The 20,478-nt window shown below is 40.3% G+C and overlaps 1 protein-coding gene across 6 annotated transcripts in view; it reads right to left on the bottom strand.

The window, feature by feature from the left end:
- Positions 1 to 17,567, bottom strand: part of LOC126094489 (elongation of very long chain fatty acids protein 4-like) — a 45,122-nt gene extending 27,555 nt beyond the window's left edge. Inside the window, exons 1-4 of one of the 6 annotated variants that reach the window (XM_049908896.1) lie at positions 17,389 to 17,567; positions 12,499 to 12,576; positions 8,835 to 9,022; positions 7,706 to 7,786 (exon numbers count right to left, since the gene is read on the bottom strand). In XM_049908896.1, the coding sequence (XP_049764853.1) occupies positions 7,706 to 7,786; positions 8,835 to 9,022; positions 12,499 to 12,574 (345 nt within the window). In that variant the 5' untranslated portion in view covers positions 12,575 to 12,576; positions 17,389 to 17,567. The other 5 variants (XM_049908893.1, XM_049908894.1, XM_049908897.1 and 2 more) reach the window with 5 other exon arrangements.
- Between the last annotated feature and the right edge of the window lie 2,911 nt (positions 17,568 to 20,478).

Genomic DNA, 20,478 nt, shown 5'->3' with positions numbered 1-20,478 from the left:
CTATACTCAACGTAATTGGACAGTTAACCAATTGGCAGTAGGAGAAAACACACACACACACACACACACACACACACACACACACACACACACACACACATCCTTCTGAGCCAATGGCTCCTTCTTCCAGCAGAAGAGTTCATGGGGAAGAGGGATGAAGGAAAAGGACTGGAGAAGTTTAGGAATAGGGGTACAGTTCGGAAAATGGAAGGTCTTCCACCTTTAAACTCTCAGGTTTTAAAATCTCATCCAGTGCAGTCCCCAACAATCAGTCTTTCCTTCTCATCCCATCTGGTAAGTCTACTCTGACCTGGGATTCTGGTTGACTTTTCCAAACTGTACCACTTTTCTTCAAATTCGCCGTTACACTCAACTTTGACCTTAATTGACGCAATATTTTTGTCAACTGCACTGAACATTTCCCTCCTATGGCCTCTGATCTGTCTTTCTGATACACGTTCCTTTACTCACTAAATATCTCAGAGCTTTCCTCTTCAGGTTTCAGCTAGCTCTTGGTCCCAACCATAATCTGAGCATGAGAACTTTCCTAGAGGTCACTAAATTCGGGAACTTTGTTATGAATACTTCGACAATTTACTGATAAAATTTTGACAAACTATCTTTACTCTGCCTATCAACTGGTGAATGTTCATCAGAGAAACTCAAACTACCACCTAGCCTAAAAAACCCTCACGAGCACTCCACAAGTATTCTGTTACCCAAATAACTGCTTTTTTTGTGTAATGCACCCCTGTCTTATCAAAGAGTGTCCTACAAATCCCCAATCAATAATGCAGTTCTAGAAGTCTGCAGCCAAGACTGTCACAGAGTCAATGAATCCTTGAGTTGAGATCCTTCACTTGGCTGCAAACTAAAGGACCCTAATCAACTCTGGAAACAACTCTGCAGATTGTGAAGTCTGCTTTTATTCCATGTATGAGGCCAAGAGCCTTCACTACTTCTGCCAACTGCCTGTATGAACTGAGGACGGCCTCAGAAGCCATACAACAGGCATCATTGGTGACAATGTGAGCCACAACTTGCAGACGACTGCATCCTACACACTAGACAGCTGCAGCTTAGGCCACCTCCACATCTCGGATGAGGTCCTGTGGCAGACATACCAAGTGCACATTGGGCTTCTTTCCAGTCCTGAATGATAGCTGCCTAAGGTGCTCCATGATGCGCCTAATGTTGAAGCTCTCGATAACTAGTAAACCTCCCCCCCCCCCCCCCCCCCCTCTTGTGCCTACTCAGACCCTGCTGAAGGAGTGGCCACCTGTTCACTGACAGGGGCAGTGGGCAAGGCCAGACAGCCAGTATCCACATTGGTCCTCCGCCATGAGCTACGCAAATGTATTACTACTACCCATCACTCATTCTGCTGTGAGGGTGGATCCACCACGTTGCATACACTAGGAGGTGTCTCAGTAGCAGAGCCCATGGGCAAAATAACTGAGACCTTAGGTGTCCCATGCAACATGCCAGATTCTCTGCCACCACTACACCCTGAGGCAGCAGCTTGAAGGTGACTGACCATAGCCAGAATCAAACAATGGAAACTCCAGGTAGGTCTATCAACAATGTAGGAAAAGATAAATTGCTACTTACTGTAAAGAAGACACATCTAATTGCAGACAGGCATGATTAAAAGACACTCACATGTATATTTTGGCACACACACACACACACACACACACACACACACACACACACACACACACACACACATGGCCGCCAACTCCAGCATCTTGGGCCAGAATAAGCATTCAACTGTTCGTGAACTGTGGCCAGCTCCTTCTGCATCTGCACACAGCATGCACACATCCTACCCATCCAAGCAAGACTAACTGAATAAGTAAATTATAAAAACAGACATAATCCTTGATAAGGAACTTGCTAACCTCCTGATTTGGCACCAATGGACACTGATGCTTCAATGAGCCATGTAGCAGACTGTTCAGAAGAAATGAAAACTGCAATACTGCTTGGATTTACACTTACAAAATGTGAGCTTACACCTCTTAAACAGAAATACTTGCATGAAATTCAAGAAATATTCCATGAGGAAAACAAAGGGATAGGTATTAGCCAGGACAGGTGAAATGGTGGTTTGCCAGTCTACTTCTTCAAAGTTTACACTTAGCAAAATCAGAGCCATACAAAGCTTATTAGAAACATTTATTGCTGAGTGGGATACTTTGATAATAAATGGAAAAAGAATCTTTTCAATTAATTCAATCATTTTTGGGATATGACATGGTAAGTCTGAAACTGTTTTATGTACAGGGAAGATTCAGCCACTACAGAACTGCTGAAAGTTTTATAACAACAGCAGTATGATTAATGGTAAATACAACAACAATAATAACAGAAACAAAAGCAGCTTCAGCAGCAACAGAGTAAATGATAATACAGCACTGGTCCAGTAACAATAGCAACAATGGATAATGCTACTGCTGATAGTTCAGCAGCAACACATGCCACTGTTATAACAGTGAAATGACAGTTTGCTAGCAACTCTTTTAGTGTACTACACTGTCAATTCTGTATTTGACTCTTAAGACACCATGCAGGGCTTTTAACTTTCAAGCTCACAAACAGGAAGGAATATTAGGGTTTAATGTCACATCGACAATGTCATTAGAGACACAGTATGAGCTTGGATTGGTGAAGGAAATCAGTTGGGCCCTTTCAAAGTAACCATTTCAGCATTCACCTCAAGAAATTTTGGAGAGATCACCAAAAACCTACATTTACATGACTTTATGGGGATTTTAATTGCTGTCCTTCAAAATACAAGTTCATAGTCTTACCGCTGTTCCACCTCACTCAGTCACAGGCTCACAAGGCACGTGACAAACATTAACACTTCTTTCTTTTATCAGTAGGACAGGAGTTGTTACCAGTATTGTAGAACATCTGTTATGAGAGTGATATAATGCCCATGGCATTTACAGCACTTCAACAAAAGCTGTCTTGGTATCTTTGAGGCACATTTATGTCGCATCAACTCCGCTAGCTTCCTTTTGAGCCACTAATCAGTCAAACAAATAGAGGATTGCCATATAGCCATTTGCAGGCAGTTCAATTCTCTTGTAATTGTTGCTTGTTGCATGGTGTCCAGGGCTGGTCATACAGAATGCTTCCTGTACATTATTTGGCAAACAGAAACATTGGGAATTTTTCACTTTGAGAAGAAGTGCAGACAGCATTGCTCATATACAAACAAACTAATGACTGTTTATATGGTTTGTGACATGAAAAATGTTCTTAAATTAGATAAATTCTCAATCAATTCAGCATTGAGGAAGAATGTTATTTTCCAAATGAATAAGGGGCTACTACTTCATTCAGGACTCTCTGTGTAACAAAACTTAGGTTGTCTTTGTCTGGAGCTAGTCATGGCCTATGGCAAGCACAAGTTCACTATTTACAGCAAAATGATAATTACTGCTTGTCCAGAGGCCAGTAGTTCAACTAGCACATCCACAAGGTGACAAAATCTATTATCTTACAATCACACAAACAGAAAGAATGTTACTATGAGAAATAAAACTACCAACAGAAGCATGAGAACTAAGTGGCCCAATGATGAATGTGCATATGTGTTGGCCTGTCAACTAAAGCTTGACAAAATATCTAAGGAATCTTGTACAAAAATATATTGCAGAAGAATTTTGATCAGTCACACCAACATAATGCTGTGCAGCTCTGTCTTAACAAAATGCCCTTGATAAAATAATGCAGCATAATGCTGTAATAAGTAAGCTAGTAAGTGCAGAATTGAAGTTGTGACAGAACTCAGTGTGGACATAATTTTGTTCCAAGAACAATACTCCAAAGATGGTCAACTCAGATGCATTCTTCCATAAATAGTAACAATTAACGATGACCAAATGCCAATGCCTGCCATAATAGTACTAAATAAATAAACTGTGGAAGCCAAAATAGGTTGCCACCATGCCAAGCACACAATAAAAACAGATATCTCATGGGTACATACAAACTGAGTCACTGCATCTCTCTCTATGCACAGTACTCTGATAATACTGAACCAAATGTACATTGCATTAGGAGCACTCTACAATACACAAGACACAAAAGCCTGTAGTAAATTGGTGTTATGGCACTCCAACACTACTGATGATACAGTTAGAAGAGTAAATGACACACTACACAAACAGAGTTTACACATTATTAACAGGGATGAGTAGCCACATACCTTTTAAGGAGACCCAGGACTTCAAAGTAACACAGATATCTCTGTCATAAATAATAAAGCCCTGACACAAACAGGAGACTGGACCATTTTCAAAAGCTGCACACAAAGTGATCTTAATGTGATTACAATAAAAACCCAGATCCACAATGTTGCAGAGAGATTTTTACACTGTCAATAATACCTGTTTGTCCTCTACAAAACATAATACGAAATGTGGATTACAAAATCCTTGCATCGACTGAACTGATAGAGATGGCACAAAAATCAGCAATACCATACACAAACAATAAACCAAAACAATATTAAAAAATCCCATAGTTACATGAGCTCAGTCCCATATTTACGTGAGCTCACAAAGCTAAGGAGGGGGGGGGGGGGGGACAAGATAAAATTAGAAAATACTACAAATAAACAAACAGTGACAAAATACTAGTAGGACTACAGATATAGAGAGATGAAGAATAGATACAGAACTGCCATTTTCCAGACAAAAGAACATCATTGGGACAACTTTACACAAAAACAATTACAAGAATACATTTAAGGATTAGCTTACAAAATTTTAATGGAAACAATCATAATCCCTCTGATCTTGTCAACACTGAGACAAAATAATGGCACATGAGGGCACAGGTGGAGAGGACTGTAAAAACTGAGGATCAGATCTACAGATTCACATTAACCTGTGAGCAGCACCAGAATGTAACAACAGAACAGAAGATGCACTTGTCCTTTCCACAAGAGGAGGTTGTGTAAGCGATAACAAGAATAAGGGGAAAAAAAGCCCGTGGACCTGATGGTGTCCATGTGGAAGTCCTACAACACATTGCACTACTCATTGTCTCATTCCTAATGGGGAACCTGAACAAGACTCAGTGAATGGGGAGAGTAGCAACAGTGCAGAAAATAGAAAACACTGTAGTTATTAAGAAGGGCACAGATAAAGACCTAACCAATACAAAATCATACTGGTCAATTTGCTTCTGAACTCACTTGCAAAGGTCCAAGAACACCTTTGGTGTGACAGATTATGTTACACAGGGAGCTAACGGGACTTATCTCACACCAATATTGACTTCAGAAAAAAAAAAAAAAGAAAAAAGAAAAAAAAAAAAAACAAGTCAATTGATGAAGTGTTAAACCAAGCACTCTGTAAAATAGAAAACAGAGATCAGAAATATGTAACAGCCATAATGATCGACATCACAGGCACCTTTGACAACCTCCAGGAGCCTTTGATGTTTATGCACCTTAGGAAGCCGTGAGTCTGGCCACCCTGTGCCACAGCCTGTTGGGTTGCTGGGTGGTGAGCAGGCAACCAGAAAGTGGTCAAAAGACTAACTACTGGATGCCCACGAGAACTGACCTGTGGGCAGCCCATCTGCCGGGATCTAGCAATACAAACCCTTTTACATCTCATGGAGAGCCATAACTGCATCAGTGGAATCTTAGCATATACCAACAACCTGTTGGTAACATTTTCAGCAGACTCTTGAGCACAACTCAAGGGAAAAAAGCCAGTGGTATACTGCAACATGTGAATAACTACTGTACACAAAATAAACAAATGATTGCCTCAAACAAAATACTTTGCCTCCTATTTAGAGGTCGGCTCATTAAAAAGTCTATTGATGAAACTTGCAAACAGAAGCACAGGGTGAAAACAGATGACTAGATAACCGAGAATTATGATTGAAGAAGGACTCTCTTTCAAGACCCACATACAAACTACAGCAGGGAAGGCTAAACTGGGAAGAATAAAAAATACAGATTATAGACTCCCACTAATACATGTGAGAATATACTACTGTGCAGTCAATGATCCATTACATGCTTTGTGGCAAGCAAATGGGCACATAAACTTCGCTGCCAACAAACAGAACTACAATGAGATGCAGGTAGGAGAGTGTGCTTCTACAGATATCAGGTGCTTTTAGAGCTACATCGCTGGAAGTCCTTTGTGTGATCTTTGTGTCTATGCTGCTGGCAACTGGTGTAGTGAGATTTCTTGACATGGCATAAAAAATAAAAAGCAGTAGTTTTATATTTTCAAATATGATTTGGGAAATTTTAGTCAAGAGTTATAAGCCCAAACTATGTCATGACATGTGCTTAAAAGTGAATAACACAATTTAAAGAACGTTTTTGTAGGTTTGATGATTAAGACTATATATTTGAGCAATGGGATATTTGCAACACTGGTAATCATTCAAAATGAGCAAGTTTTGATTTATTCATGGCAGTGCCACATTAAACTCTATTCAACCCAGCCAGACATATAGTCATCTTAATAATGTAATAGATGACTAGGTTTCCATATTGAGGAGGTTAAGACTACCTCCCTATACCAGTCCTGAATAAAAAGTGATTACTTTATCCATATCATTTGTTATAATGATACTTCAAAATAAAATCTGATTAAGGTAGGAACAAGCAGCATGAGTAAAATGAACTGTTGCTTGAAAAATCAGTTTTAGCTGAACTGTGATCTACATAACCACAATATAAGACACAAAAATAATTTTCATGTTTGCCTCCTTGTCTAGGGTTTCGAGTAGAGTGATGTACTCTGGTACAGAAGTATTCAACAACTTCCCATCTAACATACATCATGAGCTACTGCTACTTGTTATCTGCACAATTAGGTTCAAGGATTGACAAGTTCTGTAAGCTGTCAATAAGATATAGGCAACATCTTTCAGTGTAGCAGATTTCTTTCTAATTTACGAGATTAAATTTAGCTGGAATACGCATAAACAGTGTTAAGCAGTACAGGAAAAGTTAAGACCTGTTGCTAACACAATACATGGATTAAATGTCTATGATTTGCTTGCCTTTTGTTAATATGAAACTTGGTATCTTTTACATCCCAGAAGGTTCTCCCTCTTGATGGACCCATGGAACATGATGGATGAATTACTAACTGAAGGAGGTGTACATGAAGTGCTAAATGCCTTTTCTTCTAGAGACAGACAAACTATCTAGTCATTTGAAGACAAAGATATCACAGCATTATAGGAATCAATCTTTCACTCTGCACTGGAGCATACACTGTTAAGAAACTTTTTGACTGGCTAAAACTGGTTTCCTGAATGGAACTAGATGTCTCAGCTGGTAAGAATGACAATGGCCTGATATATAGTTCAGGTCCATTACACAGTTAAAATAAGAATGTTAGCTGAAACTTCCTGGCAGATTAAAACTGTGTGCCAGATCAAGACTCGAACTCAGGACCTTTGCCTTTTGCGGGCGAGTGCTCTACCAATTGAGCTACCCAAGCACAACTCACGCCCCGTCCTCACAGCTTCAATCCTGCCAGTACCTCATCTCCTACCTTCCAAACTTCACAGAAGCTCTCCTGCGAAGCGCACACTCCACTGTAGAGTGAGAATTTCATTCAAGAATGCTAGCTGCTTATACATTTTCAGTTGACTGAAGGACAACCTAAGAATATAAGTTGTAGTTCATCATGAAACTCACCCTCAGTTCTTCTGGACTCCTCAGTCTTGTAATTGGTTGGCAGAAATAATTGTATCTAAGTTTTATTGATGCTAACAGGAGCTGTAATGATAAAATGGAGTATTATTCATAAAGACTGTGAAGGCATGTTACAAAACAAAAGTACATGCAGGTGAATGTCATATCAATATTATGTTTAAGATTAGAAATCTGAGGAAATAGATTACCAGAATTTCTTTCAAATCTTTTCTGCTTAAAAGTTAGACAATAACAGACAAGAGCATGAGAAATGAGTTTATTGTCCAATATTTACTATCCTATAGTCATTAAATTCTGATGTGTTTAAATTTTTGAAACAATATTTAAAATTTTGGACAATGTCTAAGTCAGACTTTTTTAACAACCTTCAGTTGCAATTTCAAGTGGGTACCAGTTATTCCCATTGTATAAGACCTTTTGCATGAATTTCTGTAATTATCTTCTAAACTACACTTAAAGAAGGAAATATACAGTAGAAATTTGGATGGTCAGTTGGGCTTCAGATTAATGGTAGACAGGTGTTCCCCAATTTAATTTCACTTAAAATATTTGTCACATATATTAAAAATGTGACCTTTGAATTCAGGTAATCTGTGATGTTGTTTTCTTCTATTGACTGAAAAGTTGGGTTTGTCCTCAAAAGTGTGCAGTGCATGAATGTCCAGCGCAATAGGTAAAATTTTCAGATCTGTTGGCTCTTGGACATTTACATTTATATCTATCTGATCAATAATTTCTTTTTGACTTCTTGTGTTTTATAGTTTATATCCAACATTAAAGGAACACTAACTTTCTCACAGATCATAATGTTTAACTTTCTCACAGATCATAATGTCTAAAATTTTATGGCAACATGAATTTAGCATGTGATTCATTGCTTTCATTACAAAATGTTTTTTAAATAACAATAATGGAAACTCCAGGGTAGAGAAAAAGATAAAATAAGGGAAAGGCAACCACTTACTTGTAGAGGTCTGGTGTGTGGTGCACAGAGACACATAATAGAAAACAGTTAACACCAGCTTTTGAGATCCTGCGCTTTTTGTAGTGAGCACATACCTATTCACACACACAGCCTCACAGTTTAGTATCTAGGAAAGCTGAATCTTACCTCAAAAGCAATGTAGAAATTCAATGCAGCCATGGCTAGATTGTAAGGCACAAGTGCCCATCGTAGGTTAAAAGGCTTTCGATTCCTCATCAGACGTGGACCAATCCAGACAATGAGCAAATACAAGGCAGTGTATATGATAGTCGGAATGGGGGAGTCGACCAGTGGCCATCCTCGTGTGCGGTGGTCTGAAATAATGCATCATTAAATTCTGTTTACTTATTAATGAAGTAACAGTACAATGTGTTATTTGCTATACTTGTGTGATAAAATGTAACAACTGTTATGACTACAGGAAAGGAAGCTCACCAGCCATCATTACAGAGGAATTCAGTAGGATTGATCTTTCATTGTATCTCATAAACAGTAAGTGGCTATGCAGTATATTAACTGTTTGTGTGGATGTGCTGCAAACTCTTAAGGTAACGTATCTCATATGTACAAACAAAATAATATTTAGGACAGATCAAAAAGTTGTGAAATATAGGAAGAAATGAATATGGTCTGAACAATAATAAACAAGACTAATGAGTATTTTGTTTGGCCACAGGGAATGGCCAGAAGGAGAAAGGATATTGACAGTGTAGAATGTACTTGGCTGTTGCCATCTGAGAGTGTTGGGCGCACCACATAATTTCATTAGCAGAAATACTATACAACATAATATCTGTGTTCTTACTATATTTGTCATTTTACATAAAATGAACTGTGTATATGGCTTTAGTGGCCAGGAGACCCCATTGGGGATATTTGGCTGCATAGTGCAAGTCTTTTTGTTTGATATCACTTCAGCAAGTTAAGCATTATTGATGATGAAATGATGATAAGCACAACCCATACACACCCCCAGTCCTGAGCGGAGAAAATCACCAGCCCAGCCGGGGTCCCGTGATCAAGAGTTAGCAAATGCTAACCACAAGATCACAAGCTGGTGGCTGTCATTGTACATAATACCTGGGCGTAATTACATTCTGTAAGATACATAACAAGTGCCATTGATGTTAACACATCATTCAGTCATCTCCATGTCCTGAGAATCTGGAAGTCTGCTATTTTAGCAACTCTGAATAAGGGTAGATTCTGGTGGCCTAGCAATTGTAAGAGCATGACACAAACTATCTGTTGTTAAAGCTTCTAGAAGGAGTATGAGCATGTGATGCGCCATGCAAAGAGTAGCTTCTGACAGAAAATATAGCAAGGAGGGATATCTAAAATTAGGTATCACAAGCACCTCTGTTTTTAATTGAATATTAGGCTGCACTCTGAAAAAAAGTCAGTTGACACTCAAGTATAGATGAAGTGACACCATTCAGGCAGAGTGTTGTATAAAACTGTACTTGGGATTAGATATACTACAGATAATAGTTATTAATTCTGGATCGCAGATTCCTTATAAACAGTGCTTTCAGTTCTGTTAGTGATTAATATCTGTGCAATTTTGGTGACAGAAATATATGTTATTGTAAATAAAATACATAAAGACATCACAACTTTGGAAAAAAAACCTAGCAACATATCATTATCCAGGTCTTACTACAGCCACATTTGTCAAAAATATTACTAGAATGAACAATCCTTTGCAGGAACAAAGCAGTAATTTTGATCATGGAAGTGTCTGAACTTAGCTGAATGTCAAGGTATGAGAAAATGTAATATGTCTCACTCAGCTTAATCTCTAGCAGTTTACATGTAGAAGGAGAAAAATAACTGAGGTGTCTTGCAGACTGTCCATCATGTAAGGCCAGAATATAACTACAGTGGAGAGAGAAGCAGGGCTATGAATTCGAGTTGATGTTCCGGCTGTCAAATTCAGTGATATGTGAGTTCTATCAAAACTCATCTTGGGTGTTGTCTGAGTAACTCATGGCGTACACACCATCTCCTCGTGTCATGGACATAGTAACCAAGCTGGGATGGTAATAATTAAAGCAAAGGTGTTTTTTGTTGTGGTGAGATCTTCTCACAAAATTTCAATCACCAAATTTCTCTCAAAATTTCAATCACTAACTTTCTCCTCTTACTGTGGAAATATGTTATTGATTCCAGCCTACATAGGGATTAATGATCATCATAACAAAATAAGAGGAATCAGAGCTTGTACAGAAAGATCTAAGTGTTAATTTTTCCCATACACTGTTAGAAATGGAATGGTAGACAAATAGTCCGGTGGTGGTTCAAAGAACCCTCTACCAGGCACTTAAGTGTGAATTGCAGAGTTGTCATGCTAGATGTAGATATACTGACTGAGATGGTGCATTGGTAAGACACTAGACTCTTGTTCAGGAAGACGACAGTTCAGATCCCCCATCATTTTGATTTAGGTTTTCCTTGATTTCCTCAAATAGCATGAAGGTGAATACTGGGTTTGTTCCTTTGAGAGATGCTGCTTATATCAGTCCTCGTTCTGAAACTTGGCTGTATCTCTAATGACCTTATCATCAGTTAAACACTAATTTTCCTTTTCCTTACTTTTCATTCCTTATCAAAATTAATGTTGGTTATGGGAAGACATTAGATATCATACACCTATAAGACCATTAAATTGTTAATCAACCCAAGTCATAAGAGTGAAGTGCAAAATTTTTTAATCATAAAGATGGACGAGCTCATTATCATTTGAATCTTCACTGATCATCTGATTGTGAAGAAACCTATTACAAAATGACACCTAGCCATTTCCATAAAAAAATCTCAATATACAGATTAAAGTTCCTTTCCAAACACGCACATTACTATGTCACATTACTTGGAAATAATTATGACAGTAGTGAAACTATTCATGAATTTTTACACAAATATGTAATCAACAATCAGAGTTTACAATTGACAACTGCTAACCTACTATTAAATTGTGAGTGGATGACACGTCAACTTAAAGGTGTGTTCATACACATGTGTGCACCCACAGACTGACTTGGTGTGTATTTCTTTTATTTATTTGCAACATGCTCCATTACAGTATTTGTAATACTGTGTGCATGTTTTGGGTATGTGTATTGTAATTAGTGTAATATTTGTACTATGTGATAATGAGGTAAGGAAGAGGGTGAAACCTGGTGGCAGCACATAGCCTACTACTCGCAAATAGCACCAAGGGGGCTGCCGAGCTTAAGGTCCCCTATCCGATGAGTGGGTCACAATCAACAGTGTCACATGCCCTCACTTCATGAGAAACTGTGGAGAGGTTGGGTATTTAAACTAGGACACTGGCACAAATTCTGGTGATCAGGAACTTTATGCTACCATCTCTTATTCCCTTGCTGGCCAAATAATGGCAGCAAAAATTTTTTCCAGCACTAGGATTCAAACCCACTTACCTCTGGCTCGAGTGCCACTGTATAAGCATGTGTTTGTGACCTCAGCCACAGAAATGGGCAGAGAGTGTGTGTGTGTGTGTGTGTGTGTGTGTGTGTGTGTGTGTTTGTAGGAGTGAAAGCTAGCATGATTTTTCAGAGCTTTCAATTGTGCTTATGTACCTCTCATCCTTCATCTGCAGATGATTCTTCACTCCTTGTATTCCCGTGCATGGTGATGAATACATTTTCAGATGTAAATGAATGTTGTCTGACATTTGTAATAATTGTGAAAAGAGCAATATGCATAACTGAAAATTTTGTAAATTCAAATGATTGAAATTGTGAGAGTTGTACCATAATTTACTTACCAGATAAGGAAAGCGTCCACAGATAGTAGTTGTAGGCATCATAAAAAATGTTCTGTGTTGAATTTACAAATGACATTTCTGTCTGAAACAAAAAGAGAAGAAAAATGGAATATTCAATTGGATACTTTCTACACTACATTTCTATCAACAAAGAACTGAAGTTCATTTACTTAAGTACTGTGACATGTAAACAACACCATGTTACAAGCTGGTCCTGTGTGCTGACTGACTACTAAATGAGAGAGAAAAGGAGGTTATCTTATCTGTGACTACTATTGTAACTACACTATTTTTATATTTGTTATTATATGTCAAGTATTAATTGTCATTTATGAGAGTTTGCTTCAATATAAACAATGCTGGTCATTAGCTTTAATGTGTTTGCACTTCAAATGGCTTCATATTGATTAGAGGGGAGCTGATACTTTGTAAAAAAGTCGAAAGAAATAAATCCTGCCATTTCCCCAATTGCTTTTCAGCTTCTACTATGTAATACAGATTTTTGAAAGTACATGGATATTATGAGTGGCCTATAAGATGGGACACTCACATGAAAATGGATATTATTCCACATTATTCCCTAGAATGCTAACAAGGATTTCAAGTGCCAGAATTCAAGTACAGTATTCAGACAATTCGTGTAAGGAATTCCTTTACATCAGAGATATGAAATGTTGTTTGGTGGTATGTTGGCTATGTTACTTCTCTCTGACAATACTTGACAATCCGTTTTCACCTCCAAAGGATTTTCTTTGCATTGAGATACACAGAACACAATTTATGTTAGAAAGAAACTGACACATCATTATACAAAGTTTCAAGAATCAATTTTAAGTGTTGAGTATAGGTATTACTTCAGTTCCCTAAGTATCACTCCTGTATGAATCGTGGAGTTAAGATTAGACTAATTACAGCATGCACAGAGGTTTTTAAGCTCTGAGTCTTCCCATGCTGCAGTTGTGAATGAAATGGGAAAAACACTGTTAAGTGGTACGAGGGGAAGGACCCTCTTTCATGCACTTCACAATGATTTTCGGAGGATGGGCATAAACATAGTAGAGGCAGAAGGTTGGTTTGAACATCACACTGCTTTACTCGGCACAGTCCTATTGGAGGTGATAGGAAATTGCCTTCCTCTGACATTTGAACTGACTTACTCAGCTTGATATACTGTATAGTCATACTCTGAACTGTGGTGCAAATTGGTATTTTCCATATTGAAAATTAATTACCAGAGGTGAAAAAAGTAATAAGAGACAGAAAAAATTATATACACTGAACTCTGAACCTTTGGATTTGTAATCTAACATTCTCCCATTAAGCCACTGAGCCTCTCGGGGATGAAAAGATTAATAATAAATGGCAGCTAGAAGAAAACTGAAGCAATAGTTTGAGTGTTTTGGTTGAAGAAGCAAAGGCTGAAACAGTATCATCTCATGGAAAGTATGAGAGGTGGCAAAAAATAATAATTTGCACATCTACAAAAGGAGAACATAAATCAACAGGAACAATGATGTGCTAAGGAAAGAGATGATTTAAGATTAGTTTATTTAACATGTTGTGGACATTAATTGTGTCAGAATAAATGATAGACTAATGACCGTAGCAGAAACTTTGAAATAATCCAGTATGATGCAGATTATATGTTTCATAAAGTGTCTTACCATTTGTGTACAGCATTCATAGCCCTGTACCAGTACAGAGTTTGATTACCATCCTTCATACTATACTGTTATAACAGACACCTGAGAGAGGTGCAAAATTTTTACCAAGTAAGAGATCACAAGTTTCCAACTATCTTTTAAGTGATTCAAAGTTGCAAGTTTTATTGAATGTAGAGGTGCAAATTCTAAGTTACCTTGGTAAATTATAATGTTGACTGGTAGTTCTTCAAAGAACAAAAATATATAAATTGAGAGCATGTATATCATCTGTAGTAACTCACCTACAGAGATTTAGACTATGGTGCTGGTGAGACAAGCATGAGTGCCTGTAGAGCTGGTGCAACTGAAAGTGAACTCCACAGCCAGCAGTAGGGTCAGTCACAGCTACCCCCCCCCCCCCCCCCCACTCCTCCCCACCCACCCATTCTCCCACGGCCCCACCGCCCCCCCCCCCCTTTCATTTACCCCTCTCTTCTGAGTTTCCTACCTTTCCTTCAGTACCTGGAACTGTTTCCTTCTGCAGATACAACAAGGACTATGACTTTTCTCAAACCACTGTTTACAAAACTGTCTCATATGGTGACAAAGACACAAGTTTTATGAAGTACGCTTACATTACTTGCAAACAATGTAGCTCACATGTATGTATGTATACTATGCAAAGTCATCTGAAATATCTTTTTGGTGCACAACACATTAAAAAGTATCTTGATATTTTTATAATAAAGACAGTAGCTTGTTTTTACTGAATGTGTTGAGACTATACAATTTATGTGCTCCGTAAACTAGATATTAATCAGTTTTTGTCACCCTGTAATTAAGTAAAGAACTAATTTTTGCACAGAATACTTTTCTTTTCTTTATGAATTGTACATGCTGAAAGATATTTAAGTGCAGAATATGCTCTAAGAATTGCTTCAGAGCCTTGCAATTTTTTGTAGTATCTGTTGATTCTTTCACAGGAATATATATATATATATATATATATATATATATATATATATATATATATATATATATATAATCTTGTTTGTAGTGGGAAAGTAAATGAAGAGGAAAATACTATTTTGTACAATGTAAAGTTTAATGTAAAGTTTTAAGAAAAATATGATGGAGGTTGAAAAGAATGTGATTCCATAGCACATATATGTCATTGAAACAAAGCATAATTTTCCATTGGAAGAGACAGTTTCGAGTTATATAAGGAGGAACTTCCATAATAACATACAACTCCTACTTCCCCGCGGGAGAGAAAGAAAACAGAAGCAAAGAGTGCCTCGAGGAAGAATTTGTTTTTCCATCGTCACATTTTTAAATCAGGCGCTTCTGCTTGTTAGAATGAAAATATTATTAGTTACTCGATAACGATTAGATCTCTTCTGTCCGCTATGGTTTCTCTTAGGGGTCGACAGTATAAAATTTCGCAGACGTAGACTGTTGTCGACATCGCATTTTTGATGATATTTTGATTAGTGCTCAGAGGAAGGAGATTTCGCAAACTTCCGGTACCCGTATTCATAGTCAATTCAATCAGGTTACATTAATTTATGTAGTTCAATACAGAGGGCTGCTGTCTCAAAATGATAGAATATATTCCTATTTCTTGTACTTAATGTACAGCACTTTATTGTGATTACGAATCAATTACTTGAGTTTCCCTGTCTTAAATCACCCGATTGTAAATAATACGGCGCTCTCTGTTTCCTATGTAGTTCCACTGTGTACTATAATATACACGGATTTCTAATGATTCTAAGACAACTCTTCTCATTGTGTTTTGTTTCAATATTTTATTTATAATTTTACGTAATTGCTACAGAGTTCTACTGAAAGGAAGCGACGGCGTTTAAGGCCATCCGATTGTCACAGATCACAAAACACTGCGTAAGCGTTGATAGATACGAAACAATTGGTCAGGGAGAGATATCTTCCGGTCCCATAAATTCGGGGCGTTTGTCCATCGTTCGCGTACAGCGCTAGTCAGTCGGGCGCATACAAAGGTGTGGAACAGTGAGAATTACATCCTTTGAGTCATATGCTGTAGTAATCATCAAAATGAAACGGATGCAAATTGATATTTGATTGTGGTATTGTATGGGGCGTATCTCTTTAGTACTAATCGTTGTGATTTGTGTGATTAACTGGAGGGGAAGCCCGCGTAGCATCGTTTTTCAAAAATTTCTGCTCTCAAACATTTCATTCGCTGAACATACCGCGTAAGCTTATTTTCTTCTAATAAACTGACACCTCACGTTAACTTAGGGCGTTCCCGATGGAGTCACGTTCGACTAGGTAAATTATTCGAAATAGAATGAGGGGAATAACAGAAAAATACGAAATCAAGAAACAGGTATTCCGCGGTGACGCGGCTCTTATCTTCCTTCCCACGACCACCGTAAAACGGATTCTGATGTTAATAACAGCGTACGTCGTCATGTGCTGCATTTGACTGTAGTCAGTGTTATTCTAACTTATGACTATTATTCATGAGGCTTAAGAGTTACTCGTTCTTCGAATAATCACTCTGGGTGTCAGGTATAGCATTGTAGACGGTTCTGGTAGGAGGTAGCTGGTAAGATTTTGTAGCTTCTTCCGTGTTTCTTATCACACAATTACAGATTTAATCAAAATACTGATGCACTTTAGTAACATCACTTTGAAGAGAGTCTCGAGTGACGTCCTGGCATATTGTTGCAGTGTTAGCGAGACACTAGCAGCATTTGCTAAGATGAGATTAAAGTACTTAGTGCTGATTTTTTAACATTGAAAGCGGAAGTACTATTGTATTATCAAAGTTGCACCATCTCCTTGCTAGGATGAAATCCCACTGCAGTAGCCGATGCGGGAGAGATAACAGTCCTCGAAATATTCACTCCACACGATCGCTTCCTCACTCTTATCGGAAACACTGGTAATACATAAAGTTCGAGAACTGGAACTTGTTTCATAGTGGTTTTCGAGTACCAGTAACTATGCGTAGCGAACAAAATTTGCGTGTTTCGATTTCCTGCGTGTTCATAGGCCAGGAATAAATGGTAAACTGCCTCAGAGACCTGAACGTTCCCACGCCGCAGTGACTTTGGTATCGATGAGATCAGAAATCAAAAAGTACTCGCCACATACTGTACACGGTCACTGCGCTTGCAGTGGAGGACGGTGTTGGTTGTGGACAGGGTGAGTTTCACACACTGGCTTGTGCACACGTGTAGGTCTGTGTGGCGCTCACCTGTGTGGGCGCGCCTGGCCGCGAGCGGCCGCACACGCTACGTCGCGTCGGATGCGCCCGGCCGGCGGCACTGGACTCTGCTCTCACGGCTCGCGGCGGCAGTGCGGGCACAGACGAGCCCCGTTCAATCGATCGATACTCTCCGCGGAGAGAGGCTAGCTAGGCCAGGCTGGGCTCGGAGGCAGCACGGCCGGCGCGGAGCGGCGGGCTGCCGGCAGGGGCGGGGCCTGCCGCCTCTGCCGCCGTGCGTAAGCGCGTAGCGTGTGCGTGCGCACGCATCTTCCTTCTGCTGTGCGTGCGCACGCCCGCGCTTGCGTAGGACTGAGGTGCACAGCCGGCAGGGCTGCTCGGAAGCTCTTCGGGTCGGGTCGCGTTCCCCGCAGCGGCGCGGAGGCTACTGTAAAATAGGTCACCGTTACGAATCTGTTTCCCTGTCAGTGAGCGCTCAAGGGCTCTCACGATTCAGGGGCGATTTGTCCATATAGCACATACCTCAGGCCTCGTACTGTACTGTCTACTTTTTATGGTGGTGGGGACGGGGGGGGAGGAGGTAAGAGGAATTAACCGTTAGCAATACTGGATGTACAGTAATGAGAATGTCGAAGACTCCGTGCACACGATAGTGCAGTATTTTGAAAATTCCGGAACTAGATCATTGACATAAATCTGTGTATATTTTCGAACGTCTGAAGAATAAAAAAAAAATGGTTCAAATACCTCTGAGCACTATGGGACTTGTCACCGCCAGACACCACACTTGCTAGGTGGTAGCTTTAAATCGGCCGCGGTCCATTAGTACATGTCGGACCCGCGTGTCGCCACTGTCAGTGATCGCAGACCGAGCGCCACCACACGGCAGGTCTTGAGAGACGTACTAGCACTCGCCCCAGTTGTATAGCCGACGTTGCTAGCCATGGTTCACTGAGAATTACGCTCTCATTTGCCGAGAGATAGTTAGAATAGCCTTCAGCTAAGTCCATGGCTACGACCTAGCAAGGCGCCATTAACCATTTCTAGAGAGAGTCTCACTTGTATCATCAAGAATGCTGTATACAAATGATGGATTAAAGTTAAGTATTCCAGCAGCTACGTACTTTTCTTTATAGCATTCATTACGTATCCTGTTTCAGACCTAACGCAAGCCTTCGTGAGTTGACGCGTGCATTTCGGCCTCCTCTAAAAACAGTGTTGGCAGTTCTGCCGCGCCGGCCGCGGTGGTCTAGCGGTTCTGGCGCTGCAGTCCGGAACCGCGGGACTGCTACGGTCGCAGGTTCGAATCCTGCCTCGGGCATGGGTGTGTGTGATGTCCTTAGGTTAGTTAGGTTTAAGTAGTTCTAAGTTCTAGGGGACTTATGACCTAAGATGTTGAGTCCCATAGTGCTCAGAGCCATTTGAGTTCTGCCGCACTTCACTTAACATCTTTGGTCATAAGTCCCCTAGAACTTAGAACTACTTAAACCTAACTAACTTAAGGACATCACACACATCCATGCCCGAGGCAGGATTCAAATCTGCGACCGTAGCGGTCGCGCGGTTCCAGACTGAAGCGCCTAGAAACGCTCGGCCACATCGGCCTGCTCATAAAAAAAAAAAGTTTTGCATCACCTCGATTCCGAGAGTTCTGGAACCTTTACAGAAAATTGGAATAGAGATCAATGTAAACCCTTTTTATTGCTCATGGAAACCACACATTGCGTGTTGTACCAGAATACAGCGAGACCTTCAGAAGTTGTCGTCCAGATTGCTGTACACACCGGTACTTCTAACACCCAGTAGCACGTCCTCTTGCGTTGATGCATGCCTGTATTCGTGATGGCACACTATCCACAAGTTCATCAAGGCACTGTTGGTCCAGATTGTCCCACTCCTCAACGGCGATTCGGCGTAGATCCCTCAGAGTGGTTGGTGGATCACGTCGTCAATAAACAGCCCTTTTCAGTCTATCTCAGACATGTTCGATAGCGTTCACGTCTGCAGAACATGCTGGACACTATAGTCGAGCGATGTCGTTAACCTGAAGGAAGTCATTCACAAGATGTGCACGATGGGGGCGCGATTTGTCCTCCATAAAGACGAATGCCTCGCCGATATGGTTGCACTATCGGTCGGAGTATGGGATTCACGTATCGTAATGCCGTTACGGCGGCTTCCATGACCACCAGCGGGGTACGTCGGCCCCACATAATGCCAGCCCAAAACAGCAGGGACCTCCCTCCACCTTGCTGCTCTCGCTGGACAGTGTCTCTAAGGCGTTCAGCATGACCGGGTTTCCTCCAAACACGTTTCCGACGATTCTCTGGTTGAAGGCCTATGCGACACTCATCGGTGAAGAGAATGTGATGCCATTCCTGAGCAGTCCATTCGGCATGTTGTTGGGCCCATCTCTATTCCACTGCATGGTGTCGTGATTCCAAAGATGGACCTCGCCATTGACGTCGAGAGTGAATTTGCGCATCATGCAGCCTATTGTGCACAGTTTGAGTCGTAACACGACGTCCTCCGGCTGCACGAAAAGCATTATTCAACATGGTGGCGTTGCTGTCAGGGTTCCTCTGAGCCATAATCCGTAGGTAGCAGTCATCCACTGCAATAGTGGCCCTTGGGCGGCCTGAGCGAGGCATGTCTCGACAGTTCCTCTCTCTCTGTATCTCCCCCGTGACCGAACAACATCGCTTTGGTTCAGTCAGAGACGCCTGGACACTTCCCTTGTTGAGAGCCCTTCCTGGCACAAAGTAACAATGCGGACGCTATCGAACCGCGGTATTGACCGTCTAGGCATAGTTGAGCTACAGACAACACGGGCCGTGCACCTCCTTCCTGGTGGACTGACTGGAACTGATCGGCTGTCGGACCCCTCCGTCTAATAGGCGCTGCTCATGCATTGTTGCTTACATCTTTGGGAGGGTTGAGTGACATCTCTGAACAAAGGGACTGTGTCTGTGATACAATATCCACAGTCAACGTCTTCTTCAGGAGTTCTGGGAACCGGGATGATGCAAAACTTTTTTGATGTGTGTACTTCTATTTGCTTACACCATATTTCACATACAGTAGTACAAATAGGACAAGTGTTTTTTAAGTGTTCTATTC

The sequence above is a fragment of the Schistocerca cancellata genome, chromosome 8 (assembly GCF_023864275.1).
Source record: "Schistocerca cancellata isolate TAMUIC-IGC-003103 chromosome 8, iqSchCanc2.1, whole genome shotgun sequence".
Taxonomy (NCBI): Eukaryota; Metazoa; Arthropoda; class Insecta; order Orthoptera; family Acrididae; genus Schistocerca; species Schistocerca cancellata.
This window is presented reverse-complemented; position numbering and strand designations above follow the sequence as displayed.